This window comes from Andrographis paniculata, unplaced genomic scaffold (genome assembly GCF_009805555.1).
Source record: "Andrographis paniculata isolate CXL003 unplaced genomic scaffold, ASM980555v1 Contig79END, whole genome shotgun sequence".
NCBI classification, from domain to species: Eukaryota; Viridiplantae; Streptophyta; class Magnoliopsida; order Lamiales; family Acanthaceae; genus Andrographis; species Andrographis paniculata.
The window spans coordinates 2376306-2390149 of NW_026137616.1; the positions used below are offsets into that span (position 1 = coordinate 2376306).

The window sequence follows — 13844 nt, forward strand, 5'->3', positions numbered from 1 at the left end:
AAATTAAATCCGACCAGGAAACTAAACTAGTTCGACCCGAAATTTTTCAGGTTCAAATTTGAATATTTCAGGTTTGCAAAATATTGGGTCTGACTCGAATTCAAAACGACAAAAAAAAATAAAAAATCATGTTGTATTCGGGTCGGATTTCAGATTGACCTGGTAACCCGAAATGTAAAAATCCCATCGGGTTTCGTTTTTCGAGTTTACTTGAAATTATTTATTATTATTAATTTAATTTATAATATTTATATTATATTAATAATATAAAAAAGTAAATAAAAATGATTTTTTTTTAGGTTAATTTAAATTTTTTAAATTTTTGAGTATGTTCCATATCAGGTTCGTGTCGGGTTTATTCGGATTCCGGGTGACCTGAATTTAAGTCAAGTCAACTTGAACCAACCTGAAAGAATTTGTGTTTTACCGGTCAAGTTTTGAGTTCGAGTTAACAGTGTTTTTGTTAGCCAATAGCTCAACCCGACTAAAACACATCACACACAAATTGACAATCCTAAATGAGGGTGTGTTTGTCTGAGGTACAATGCTATTTAAAATTATTATTAAAAGAAAAAAAAAATCATATAAAATACCTGGTTTTCATTTAAATTTTAAAATATGCAAATCATATAAAAAAAGATCCCCATATGCATAAATATATATATAAGATAGACAAGATCATCATGCAACACAGAATTGTTTTGTTCCCAAGCAAATAACTTGAGTTTTTCGCTGAAAAATGATGTGGTTATATTGGAAAAAATATTTTGGATTTTTTGCTTCGAGGATAAAGAATAAACATCAGTTGTATACCTCGGCCTTGAATTTGATTTCAGGATTGCGAATATCATCCTGACTTTGAATCAACCGAATCTCCAAACTGCTCGACCCGACATCATGCCCGGCCCTCGAGTAGTCGTCTAATGTCCTAGATAAAAGTGCCTGCAACAATATAAGGGATCGTGACCACATATTTGCATATGGAAGTACACCGATTGATGAATAGTACCAAAAGTTTCAAAAATATTTGTGTAGACGAAGACAAGTTTATTCTTTAGTAAAAATAAATTTGGCAACCGGAACTATAAATTGAAGTTGCTACCCTTGATAGCTTTTTCTTTAGACTATTGTTAAAGTTCGATGGCAAAAACAACCATATTTACCAAGCATTGCTCGCTCAAAAGTGCACACCAACACAAAAATGCTTGCCGGCATTACCCCTAGAATTTAGGATCTCGTTAAAGTTGCTATTAAATTTCATGCGATTCCAACTCTTTCGAGTGATGAAACCAAAATCCCAAGTGCTGTAGCAATTGTAGAACTCCAGTTGAATCACTTCTTTGTAAGTCATAGTATTTTTAAAAGAAAATTAAATCAACTATTTTAATGTCATCTAAAATGTAATATTCAAAAAGGGTGATGAATCTATGAACCCAACCAATTAGATACTCGGAATAAGAGTAACTATTAAAGTTGCATCAAGTCTGAAAGTTGTGACACCGATGAATAGTGCAACAAGCATACCTGCAAACTTGATACAGAAAGTTCGGCTGCTCTGTCCAGGTTGTCTGGATATTTCTGAAACCAAGGCATAATTAGGACAAAGAATGACATATAATATATAACAAGAAGATGATTGGAGTGTATTTGAGGGTTATTTAAAAAATTACATTGCTCCAACCAAGCAACAGAGCCGTCAATAAATCTCCTGTTCCCTGCAAACAAATATGTATAATGAAAAGAGGTAATATAAAAATAGAAGAGTGAGTGCATGAACAAACACTGAATGAAGGATCATGATTCGTGAAGCAGAATCAAATGGAATGCTAATATGTTAGTATTGATAATGAGAAGGAAAGCTTAGTAGCAGCATCCACTCAGTCATTTAGGAAAGACAGATATAAAGGAAGATGAAAAATATTCATTTATGGAATTAAATGCATCTACTTCCTCAAACGCTCAGCTTGGATCAGATCAATATACTATAAGAAATAAAGTGGTAGTCAAACAATTATATACCGTAAAGTATGCAGGAATTCTCGGAATTGAAATCCTGAATTGCATGGGTGGCTTGCCCTATCATCATCAAAGTTAATCAAATAAAAGTTTGATTGCATAAAAATTCGAGGACAGTTTTACAAAACAATGTTGAGAAGTATAGAGCGAAATAAAGGAGCATCCAGAAAGATAAAAATATGATATTCCATAAATCAATTACAGCATGTGAACAATAAAATAGATGTTGCGAGCTTGCATGTGTCAGTACCTTCTCTTTCAAGTGACTGCCGATTAGAAGAAGATGACCATCTATGTTTATGCTCGTTAGCACAACCTGAAAAAGTGTAGATCATGATATTCAAGATGCAAATATTACCTTTAAAGAATTATCTGAATGAAGTACTATTGCGAATCAAACTATAAACCTCAACACCATAATCAACTGCTTTAACACAAAACATATGTTGATGAGCTAATTGTTGACTACAAATAAATCGTGCCACAGTACAGTATCAACTGTTTCCATTGAGTATTATGAACCGTCTTGATAATATTTTTTACTTTAAGTACATGGATACACTGAACCTAGTTATTAGGAGTTCTTAACATTCGATTAAAGGCATACATCAAGAAGGAAATAAATTTTAGGACTGCATGAAACAATGAATTTGATTTGAGTGTGACATTAAACCTGTGATGGTCCAGCAGCATGAAGAATATTACAAGCTTCCCTACCATCTTGCTCCGATGTCAACCTTAAAGGTAAAAAGGATGTAATGAGCTTTGAAATAATAATAATGACGATGATGGGAAAAAAAAATGGCTAATTCACATGCTGGATCTCTTCTGGTGACAGTTATGGTAATACAAACAATATTAGTTATCATTAAATACGTGGAATGATCAATATTGCGAATTGCAGAATAGACACATCTAATATAGCAAGCAAGCAACTAACAGTTTTGTATGGCAAATTTGATTAAAACCCATAGTTGATACAGACAAATTACACTCTATATAGAATGTAAGAAACCAACCGTTTTATATGGCAAGTTTGATTACATTCATAGTTGATACAGACAAATTATACTCTACAAACAAGATTCTTAGGTGGTGTGGTTCTCTCATAGTCTCATACCTCAAACCTGTCAACAGTTCAGCCTCAAATTGATTTGGAGTCAACATAGAAGCAACAGGCACAACCTGCTCAAATGAAAAATGAAAGATTACACCTCAGCAAGATTTTCATGGAGTGACCGAATCATTGAACATATATAAACCATTTATTGTATTGTGATCGTAACTAACTTTTCATTCTAATTATCCTTCATCATAAATCCCCAAAACCATTTTCTTCCTTTCTATAAATGAAAGCCAAGTTGCATAGTTACTGCAATTTTCATCGACACGATGCTATATACACTAAACTTCTTTGCTGCTACAACTTAAAAGGCGTCAATAGTACGTGGTCACTTGCGTAGAGTCTGACTCTTGATTCAACTGTAAACAGCTAAAGCATAGATTAAAATTAACATTTAACAAGTATACTATACCCAATATATTTACCGGGTAAGACATGATTTTAGTACATGTAAGAAATTAAAACATATGGAAAACAAGTAAATCTAGCCCTCTAAAATGCAAAAGTGTGCTTTTAAATTTATTATTCCTTAAGTAGGTGCCAACAGCTGGTCACTATTTGCAAGCAAAAGACAAAAAAAGTGGCCATTTAGAAATAAGGAGTAGACATTAGGGAGAGATTTAGGTCAAAAAGTTCAACATTTTCACTCTAAGTTACAAGGTCAACAAAGCAAGCAAGGGTAGCTTCACCAAACTAGTAAGTACCACCAGCACTTGCCCATGTTTCAGGAAAAAGCCGGAATCAATCTGCCATTACAGCTAGTGAAAGCCCTTTGCTAGCAGCTAGTTAGTTAAGATTGCATAATTTGTTCTCCAACTGAGAAAGGAAGTAAGAAGAAAGAGGCGGGTGTCCCTGCCATAGCAAAAGAACTGGATGCATATTGCCTTTTCTCACTAGGCCTATCTGATGAGAAATTCCGAACAAGGTACCTTTCTTAGTTTATAGTCACAATTTCATTTTTTTTTTTTTTTTTATATATCTTTTCACTGTTCCCTTTGACAAATCCAATTTTTCCAAGTAATACAATATTCAATCTGGCAGTTCAAGGGGGTCAAAAGTAGAACAAAGAACTTGATTGGACTAGTTCCTTGTCAACGCCTAATAATAAGTGAATTACTCAAAGAAAATTCAGATTCATTAACTAGTGCTTTCACTGAAGAAAAACTACCATACAAATAGTGGAAACAGTGCAAAATTAAAATACCTTTTCTCGATACACAGATATTAACTCTTGGGGAACATACAGTTTTCTCTCATCGCCCAACACTGGGTCACATACTGACAAAAAAATCATATCGAAAGATATGCAAGAAATAAGTACTTACCAAAAGTAATGAGAAAAACATTAATTACTTTAATAGTAATGTAAATTTTATATAATTATCATGCACTGTTCGGAGCAGGACTAAAGAAACAAGCCTGAATGAAGAAACATTTTAGTATAACGCATTGATTCATCAGAAAATGCCAAAAAAACAAGGGATAAAATTACTGCCAACGGCTTTGTACAACTTATATCAGTTGATAATAAAGTACTTACCATATTTAAGTTCAGGGTTGACAGACCTAAGCTTATCGACAACCTTTAGTACAGTGTTCAAGAAGGAAACTGAACCAATATAACCTACATGGAAGCATTAATGGAGATATATTAAGAAGATGCGCAGTTAGCACTAGACAAACAGACAACACACTAAATTTATCAAAGATCATATATTCAAACAGAAGTTGTGTAGATAAGGTATCACGATAATATCATAAACAGAAATCGTTGATTACACTAATGAACTGAACACAATATCCCAACAAACATACCATAATGTCACTGTAAGCAATGAATTCACCATGCTATCGAAAAAACAAAATTTTATACCTGTTAGTAAATGTGTATAGTACAATAAATTATTAGCTTCGAGTCCCTCTATCAAATCCCAGAGTTGATCTCCATTCAGAACCTGACCTTTAAAAGTAGGATACCCTGCACAAACTCCCACACTTAATTCATCTTAGAAATATATGAACATCTACGGATTCACTAGTTGTGCTTGAAACCTTAAGACTGTACGAATATAATATTGAACAGCTTGCCTGTGTGGTTAGAGAACTGTACCGAATTGATTGGGTCAACATCGTATCCAAGCAGTTGTAGAGGAAATACAGCCGATTTGTTGCCCACATATCCCTAAATTGTTATGTGAAAGTAAGTAAAAGGCAGACTGACTATATAATTCCGCACTCATTTAACAAGTTGACTCCCAAAACATAATGGAAGATGAACAAGATTTACAACACAAACACAAAAATACACACATTATCATCATTCAACATAACATTCATCTGCCAAGAACTGCTTTTACTATTAAGATCATATTTCACAAATGATGTAGTTAATTTATTCTCCTATAGCAATTACAACAATTTTACACTGCCCAATGCAAATTCAATCACAAGTCAGAAACCAAAAGCGCAGCACAGACCAAAAAATTTAAAAAAAACCAATATTAAAGACGAAGTGCATTGAATTAGTCGCAAAAACCTGAACAGTGTGAGACTGAATGCTGATAACCCGACCAGTCTCCGAAGGAAGCGCCACAGCCAGAATCGGCTGAGGCGCCATTGAATACTTCTTCCCGCTCCGCCTGGGCCAAACAATCCAACCCTAAAAGTTAAAACGAGCCTACTCCGATACAGTACATCTATATGTATTTAAAGACGCGTAGAGAGATGTACGATCAATGAATATATATGCATAAAACGCGTCGAGGAGTAGTTAGAGCAGCAATAATTGTACCTGCCGGAGAAGTAGATTTTCTGAAAATGTAGGGGAAATAATTCACCAACGAAGATAGACTTTACCATCAAAATTCAGCAGGAAGGATTGGCATACAAATAATAATCCGATCCCGGGAGGACTCATGAGCGTGATTTGTTAACGTGGAAAGCATCTTCCGCCCATCTTCGGAAAATCTGTAGACAGAGGGAGAAAGACGTGTATTTGGCAAGAAGGTAGGTGCACCCCACCAGCAAGATTGTTTGTTTTGATTTCACGTTATTCGAATGACGTATCTAAAATTGATGTTATTTATTTATTTTTTGATGGTTCAACTGTTCAAGGCTATTCTTACACCAAAATTTTTCAAGTTTTAAATTTTTAAAATCTTTTATAATAATAAAAATATATACTATTAGACATGTATTTTATAAAATATAAAATAAATATTTACATGTTTCTGAAAAAATATTACTCCCTCCGTCGTTTAAATTTATACTTATTTTTTATTTTTTTAAAGTAAAAAATCATTTCACTTTTGTATTAATTTTTACTATCAAAGAAAAAATTAATAATTATTACTCACTTTTATTAAAATTTATATTCTATCAAATGAGCACATATTTGCATGACGAAGAAAGTAAAATACTTTTAATTTTTTAAAAAATATTCATTTAATTTATAATTTCAAAAGAAAAAATATCATAATTATTATTTTAAAAATAATACTAGTATTCTAGTTAGTAACAGTATAACTTATATAAGAATTAATCGTAGGTTGATATTAATGTATAATTACTTTTATTATAATATAAAATTGATACTTTTAAATGAGATTGATGAAAATTAAACGGTAGTAAAAATACCTTCAATTGGGACGAATAGAGTGTATATATGTATTATTTTTTTTTTTTTACAAAAAGTCAATATTCAACAAAAAAAAAATAAAACTGCCTCTGTCCCATATAAATTGTCTCTATTTTCTATTTTTATCTATCCCAAGTAATTTGTTATTTCATTCTTTTGGAAATATGCTTATACATTTTAATCACAATTTAGTATCTAATTTTAATCTATAATTATTTTTATTATACAATAATTATTTTTACTAATACACTTCTTAATTACTTACTAATTATATTTTACCTAAATTTTCGTATTTACAGTAATAGTCTCATATTACCTAGCCGAAGGGAGTATTACTTTTATATATTTTCAACATAATTTTTCATATCTCATAAAAAAATATATATATTTTGTAATTTTTAAAAAATGTAATAATATTGTGCAATATATTTAGAAATCAAACAACAACACATTTGAAATACTATTACATACTCCTTCTGTCCAATAAATAGGTATCTATTTGTTTTTTGCACGTATTTTTAAAAATATTAGTAATATATTAAGATGTAATAGGAATAAAGTAGAAATGACTAAAATAACTTTATTAGTATGGTGTGATATAAAGGTAATAGTATTTGTGTAATATATTGTAAGTTGTAAGGGTATTTGTAATGTTAGGTAGATAATACAATTATTAAAAAAGGGAATTGATACTTTATTATAGGCCAGACTATAATGAAAAAATTGATACTTTATTACGGGAGAGAAGGAGTATTATTTCGACAAAAGTAACCATTCATGAAATATTTATTATTACAATAAAAATTAAGAAAAATATAAATAGAATGCATAGCTGGAATAGCTCAGTTGGTTAGAGCGTGTGGCTGTTAACCACAAGGTCGGAGGTTCAAGCCCTCCTTCTAGCGATTTTATATTTTATTTTACAGATAGATTCACATCAGGTACTCCGTCCGTTAGTTTGTTCATCGCAAAAGTATTCATGTTTTTTTAGTAAATGTAATTCCATTAAAATATAAAATTACCCCACCCTTTATATAATATTACACAAATGTCATCAAATAATACCACTCAAATGTATCTATTTTCTTTTTTTAGTAAATGTAATTCCATTAAAATATAAAATTATCCTACTATTTATATAATATTGCACAAATGTCATCAATAATACCAATTAATAACATAAATGTTAAGGGAACGGAGGGAGTATTAATTATGTTTTATTTTCAAGATTTTATTTTATTTTATTTTTTGTTGGTATTTTCTTTTGGCCTGTGTAATATATAACAAATAAATTTACATAACAAGTATTTACTTATGTTTTATTTTCAAGAGTTGATTTATTATTATTATTATTATTATTATTATTGTTTTGGTATTTTTTAAAAATCATAAATTTGTATAATACGAACCTGCACACTACAAAATGTGGTGTTACTTTACTACTCAAAACTTCTCTTACAACAAACCACCTAACCTAAAATAGTATGTATATGTATTTAAATCATACAATAAATTTCTAACTATTAATGCATTTCTATCAATATTTTCCAACAAATCAATCCTAAAGTCTTCTTTTTTTCCAATAATAATAATAATTTAGTTACTTATCATTTAAATATTAGAATATTTTTGCAACATCTCGAATGAGACCTCGATTCTTTCTTGCAAACTCAGTGAACTCGTCGAATGAGATGAATCCATCACCGTCACTATCGAGCTCGGACATCATCCGGTTGACTTCCTCCGGCGTCACACAGCCCAACACCTTAAGCGCCTCTCCGAGCTCGGTGGCAGACACTTGGCCGTCCCCGTTGATGTCACAGCGCTTGAAAATGCGCTCCCGATCCGCGATGTCCTGTGGATCCTCAGCCATTTTTAAGAAAAATTATGTGTAAGAAAAAAACAAGAAAATTTGAAGATTCAAAAAGTTTAGGATAGATACAAAATTGAGGACAAGAGTGTGCAAGAAAAGGGTTATAAGGGAGATGCTGCGTATGATGTTATGGCTCTCCTTCTTACTAGGGAATGGACTTTTTGTGCCTCAAGATCCAAATGGATATATAGTATTTACTTCAAATAGAATTAAGGTTTTGCATAAATTTGAAGTTTCTAAAATTAGAAACTAATCTTACATGGTTGGCTCAAATACTCAATGGATTAGTTACATGTTACGAATATTTGTGCATTTCAATGCGATTTCAATTGTTAATATATTATCCCTTTCATAACTATGTATCTATTTGTTTTTTTATATGAAATTTTAGAAATATTAGTATTATATTAGGATATAATATGAATAAAATAAAAATGACTAAAATAACCTTATTAGTATTATGTGATATAAAGTTAATGATATTTGTGTAATATATTGCAAGTTGTAAGGGTATTTGTAATGTTAGGTAGATAGTATAATTATTTTAAAAAAAAGGAAGTGAATACTTTGTTATGAGACAGACTAAAATATAAAAATAGATACTTTATTATGGATCGGAGGGAATATAACAGAGTACAATAAAATATTAATATATTAATACCCACACAACACACCAATAATTTTATTTTGAAATTAAAAAATATTTTCTATATATATATATATTTTATATTACTCTCTCTATCCATAAACTAATGTCATACTTTCCTAATTGGGACGTCCAATAATTATTGTCTTATTTTATTTTTTAAACAAAAATATACATTTTTACCCTTCATTCATTTATTACTTTTAATATTTATCATAAAATTAATGACAAATTTGTCAATTCATAACAAAAAAACAATCACTTAAAAAATCATGCCGACAATAAAAATTGGATGAAGGAAGTATAAGATACAGAATAAAATAATTTTAAATGTAATATCTTAAAATAAAATTGATTTATTAAATAATAAAAATTTGAAAAAATAACCTAAACCTGCCTTTAGAAAACTATTGAAAGAAAAAAGAAAAAAATAAAATTGCTTTCACGTGTCGGCGGACTAGTGGGTAGAAAACTCCCTTTTAACCTTCTCAACCGTGTATTTTCTTGCAGCTCCAGGGTCCTATGAAACCAAGATGATCCGCACCATCCATGGCAACAATCGCACGCGTCGATCGTACACATCAAACGGCACAGATCTACCTGGTGTTCAGATCCCGGAAGCTTCTAAAAATAGCCACACGCACTCCTGCCAATAAAAGGCTTTTGACCGACACGGTTCACTGCTCCGGGAGCAGCCGATCGCCCACGTGGTCCGTACCACAAAAGGAAGCGGAGTTTTCACTCCACGCGTCGGGAACGCGTAAAGCTTTCCCTATAAATAAATTGCAACCCACCCCACCCCAGCCCCACCCCACTCTCATCCAACACCACCAATGGCGAAAAATCTAAATCCGAACCCGAATCCGCCGCCGTTGACGGCGCAAGACGACGCCGGCGACGAAGTCTCCAAAGTCTTCAACAAGTTCGACGCTAACGGCGACGGAAAGATCAGCGCGGCGGAGTTCGGCGCGGTTCTGACGGCTCTGGGCTCGCCGACGGCGGAGGACGAGGTTGCGCGCGCGATGTCGGAGCTGGACACCGACGGCGACGGATCCATAAATCTGAGCGAATTCAGGGCGTTCCACTGCGGCGGCGGCGGCGATGCGGTGGCGGAGATGAAGGAGGCGTTTGAGATGTACGACAAGGACGGTGACGGAAAGATAACGGCGATTGAACTTCACGCGGTGCTGAAGTGCTTGGGGGAGAAGTGCACCACGAAGGAGTGCGAGGGTATGATCGGAAGTTACGACGTTGACGGCGACGGCTGCATCAACTTCGATGAGTTTAAGAAGATGATGACCAAGGCTGCTTCCTGACCGTACGATCAAGTGTAACGGTCAACTTTCCTAATAATAATAATAATAATAATAATACTAATAGTTCATTAACCTGTCTAGGGTTTGCTTTGCCGTTAGTGTTTATATATAATACTCGCTCCGTCACACATAATTTGTCCCTAATTTTTATTTTCCGTCTCACATAACTTGTTATTTTTATTTTTAAAAATATAATTATGCACTTTAATCGCATTTTAAATTTTAAAATTTATAATTTTCTTAATTTTAATTAAACTATTTACTTATCTTAATCTTAATTTATAATTATTTTTACTAAATAATAATTATTTTTATTAATACACTTTTTAATTATTTACTAATTATATTTTACCTAAATTTTCGTGGCTACGGTAATACACTTATATTACATGGGACGAAGGAGAGAGTAATTAATTAAATATTCTGCTTTTAACTTTTTGTAATTTTGATTTGGACAATGCCTTGCATTATTAACTACGTAATGAATATGCAGAGATGCTCTCTGTTTACCAACATTTAGCACTGGCTTCTTTAACCAAAATTTTTAAATTTTATTTTTTTATTTTTTTTTTCAAAAAATATATATATATATATATTTACATAATATTTCTATCAAATATTATTTTAATATTAAATTAAAATTAATATTTTCAAATTTAACTAAAAAACACATCCAATTAAGTATATTTTTTTTTGTTTTTTAAAATTGCATACGTATTTCGGATTAAACTCGAATCATACTCCCCAAGTGGGGGATATTCTCACTTCTTGTCCTTATTATTATTATTATTTTTCCAATACTAAATATAAAAAATATATTTTGTATTAAATTTATAATTTTTTACTAATAAATAGTAAAATATATATATATTATTATACATATTGAGTAAGCATATATTCTGCTATAATTATTTCTGCACCACTCCGTTCTGTAGTGGTCCTTAAACACACTCCGTTCTGTAGTGGTCCTTAAACACGAGAGTTTAAAAAAAATATAATTAGTAAATAATTAAAAATATATTAATAAAAATATTTTAAATTAAAATTAAAATAAATAATTAGTATAATTAAAATTTTAAAATAAAATTAAAATTTATAATATTTTTTTTTTAAAAAAAAGTGAGAATAAATGAACGCACAAAAATAGAAAGTGAGACCAGAGAGTGAGTAAATTTGACTACACTTCTTATTATTATATTAAGTTAAAATACGAAAAAGCTTTTTTTCTTTTAATAAAAATTACAATAAATTATAATTTAAATACTCCTCTCTCCATTTCGAATATTATGTCCACTATACTGCAAATACAATAATTTAGTAGAAATATAATTAGTAAATAATTAAAAATATATTAATAAAAATAATTATTGTGTAGTAAAAATAATTATAAATTAAGATAATTAATTATTAAAAAATTATAAAAAAAATTAAATTAAATTAAAATATATAATTTCTTTTTTAAAAAAATAACAAAATAAGTGGACAAATAAAAACAGAGATATGAACATAGTAAATGGGATAAATGGAGTATTATTTTTTAATTTTTATATAAAAACAAATATATATCTTGTCACAAATTAGATATATATGTTTTGATATTATAAATTTTAGAAAATGTCAATTTTTTTTTATTAAGTAAACATACATTTGTTTGCCTGCTATATTTTTTAATATAATTCTCAATGTATATAATATACATTTTCTTTTATTTTAATGGATTTTTTTTTTTGTTGTCCCATAACAAATAATATTTTTAAATAAAAATATATTTAATAAATATAAATTAATTTAATTAATTATATATTATTTTTAAGTGAACATACATTTAATTTTTGTCTCACTCAAATTTTTTTTTATTTCTATTTTTTAAAAAAAATAAATATTTTTATTTATATTTCTAAATGTTTGAGACATATAAGATTTGAACTTAAAATCTTAATATTAAAAAAATAATTTCTATATTACAAAACTACAATTTTTTTATTTATTTTTGTATATCAAATATATTATAAATATATAATATAAATATATAATCGACTTTTAATATTTAAATATTAAAAAAAATCAAATGTCAACTTTGTAATAAACTGAATGAAATATTATTTTATAATCTATTAGCCTTGGATTCAGACAAAAGGGATATATGTTACTAAATTATTATAGATTAATATTAAAAATATTTATTATGATGTGTGTCTGAAAATTTAGATTTTAGGTTGATATTTAAGAAGAAATTCGAATTTCAATAGCAATATTGTTGTTAATGTATTTTTTAAAAAATAAAAAGTAAAATTCAAAAATAAAAAATTATTTTCGAATTTGATATAATTAGTGCCTGATATCTCTAAAAACTGTAGGATTAATAAATAAAATAGAAAAATATAAAATAAAGACTGAAAAATAAAATGGTGATTTCCAAAAGAAATATTGATGTCGATTGAAGATGGTTTCTTAACAAACCTGTTTAAAACTCTTTAAAGAAACGGTTTGAACCGCCGTCTGGTCGGTTACAACAACCGCTAACAACCGCCCATAAAGTCCTCTTCTGTCAACACGTGTGTTAACCGACTCACCAACCGCTCGCGCAAGTTACAGCACTCAACTGTCTCGGCCGACCGCCTCTGAAGACTTCACCGCCTTAAATGGGCGGCTGGTCCCGACCGACTACTCAACCGCCCAGGCAATAACCTCTGGCTTCTAAGACTGGTCGCTAGATCAAACGACTCATCGGCCGCTCCATCAAGTGACCACCATTTGATTTCTCCAATCGGCTGAACAACGAATCATCCAGACAATTTAATGGTCGCCCCAACCAAGTGACTGAACTACTGTTTACTTAAATAGACGACCAATTAACATACCGTGTTTCGACCGACCTCAGTACCATCCGACCTTCTTCGCCCAACTTTCTGTTTCGACCTACCTCAGTACCAGCCGACCTTCTTCGCCCGACTTCCTCTTTCGACCGACCTCAGTACCAGCCGACCTTCTTCGCCCGACTTCCTCTTTCGACTGACCTCAGTATCAGCCGACCTTTTTCACCCGACTTCCTCTTTCGACCGACCTCAGTATCAGCCGACCTTTCTTCGCCCGACCTCATTTGGTCCGACCTCGGGCCAACCGACTATGAACCATCTGACAGCGAACCAACCGACCAGCTCTGTTTGCCTTATCTCCTTAGATGGACAACTGGTTAAATAGACATTTGTCTTGATAGACCTCCGCGTCTGCCG

The 13844-nt window shown here is 31.1% G+C and overlaps 3 protein-coding genes and 1 non-coding gene across 6 annotated transcripts; 2 read left to right on the forward strand and 2 right to left on the reverse strand.

The window, feature by feature from the left end:
- Positions 1-376: 376 nt before the first annotated feature.
- LOC127240345 (pyridoxal kinase-like) lies at positions 377-6181 on the reverse strand. Of its 3 annotated transcripts, none has more exons than XM_051258972.1 (14): positions 5931-6181; positions 5676-5778; positions 5228-5321; positions 5013-5117; positions 4680-4763; positions 4344-4417; positions 3137-3201; positions 2690-2753; positions 2267-2332; positions 2020-2076; positions 1671-1715; positions 1525-1578; positions 814-942; positions 377-406 (listed from the first exon to the last, which is right to left on the reverse strand). In XM_051258972.1, the coding sequence occupies exons 1-14, from the start codon at positions 5996-5998 to the stop codon at positions 392-394; spliced, it is 1023 nt and encodes a 340-aa protein (XP_051114929.1). In that variant the 5' UTR covers positions 5999-6181; the 3' UTR covers positions 377-391. The 3 variants fall into 3 exon arrangements, with proteins under 3 accessions (XP_051114929.1, XP_051114931.1, XP_051114930.1); XM_051258974.1 differs by having other exon boundaries at positions 5996-6180; XM_051258973.1 differs by lacking the exon at positions 377-406 and having other exon boundaries at positions 586-942; positions 5931-6180.
- A 1426-nt stretch (positions 6182-7607) lies between these two features.
- Positions 7608-7681, forward strand: TRNAN-GUU (transfer RNA asparagine (anticodon GUU)). Its single transcript has one exon. It is a non-coding gene; the product is annotated as a tRNA-Asn (tRNA).
- A 512-nt stretch (positions 7682-8193) lies between these two features.
- On the reverse strand, positions 8194-8871 carry LOC127240347 (polcalcin Nic t 1-like). The gene has a single exon (XM_051258976.1). The coding sequence runs from the start codon at positions 8647-8649 to the stop codon at positions 8395-8397; it is 255 nt and encodes an 84-aa protein (XP_051114933.1). The 5' UTR covers positions 8650-8871; the 3' UTR covers positions 8194-8394.
- Positions 8872-10082: 1211 nt separating this feature from the next.
- Positions 10083-10744, forward strand: LOC127240255 (probable calcium-binding protein CML18). The gene has a single exon (XM_051258817.1). The coding sequence runs from the start codon at positions 10129-10131 to the stop codon at positions 10609-10611; it is 483 nt and encodes a 160-aa protein (XP_051114774.1). The 5' UTR covers positions 10083-10128; the 3' UTR covers positions 10612-10744.
- Positions 10745-13844: the final 3100 nt, after the last annotated feature.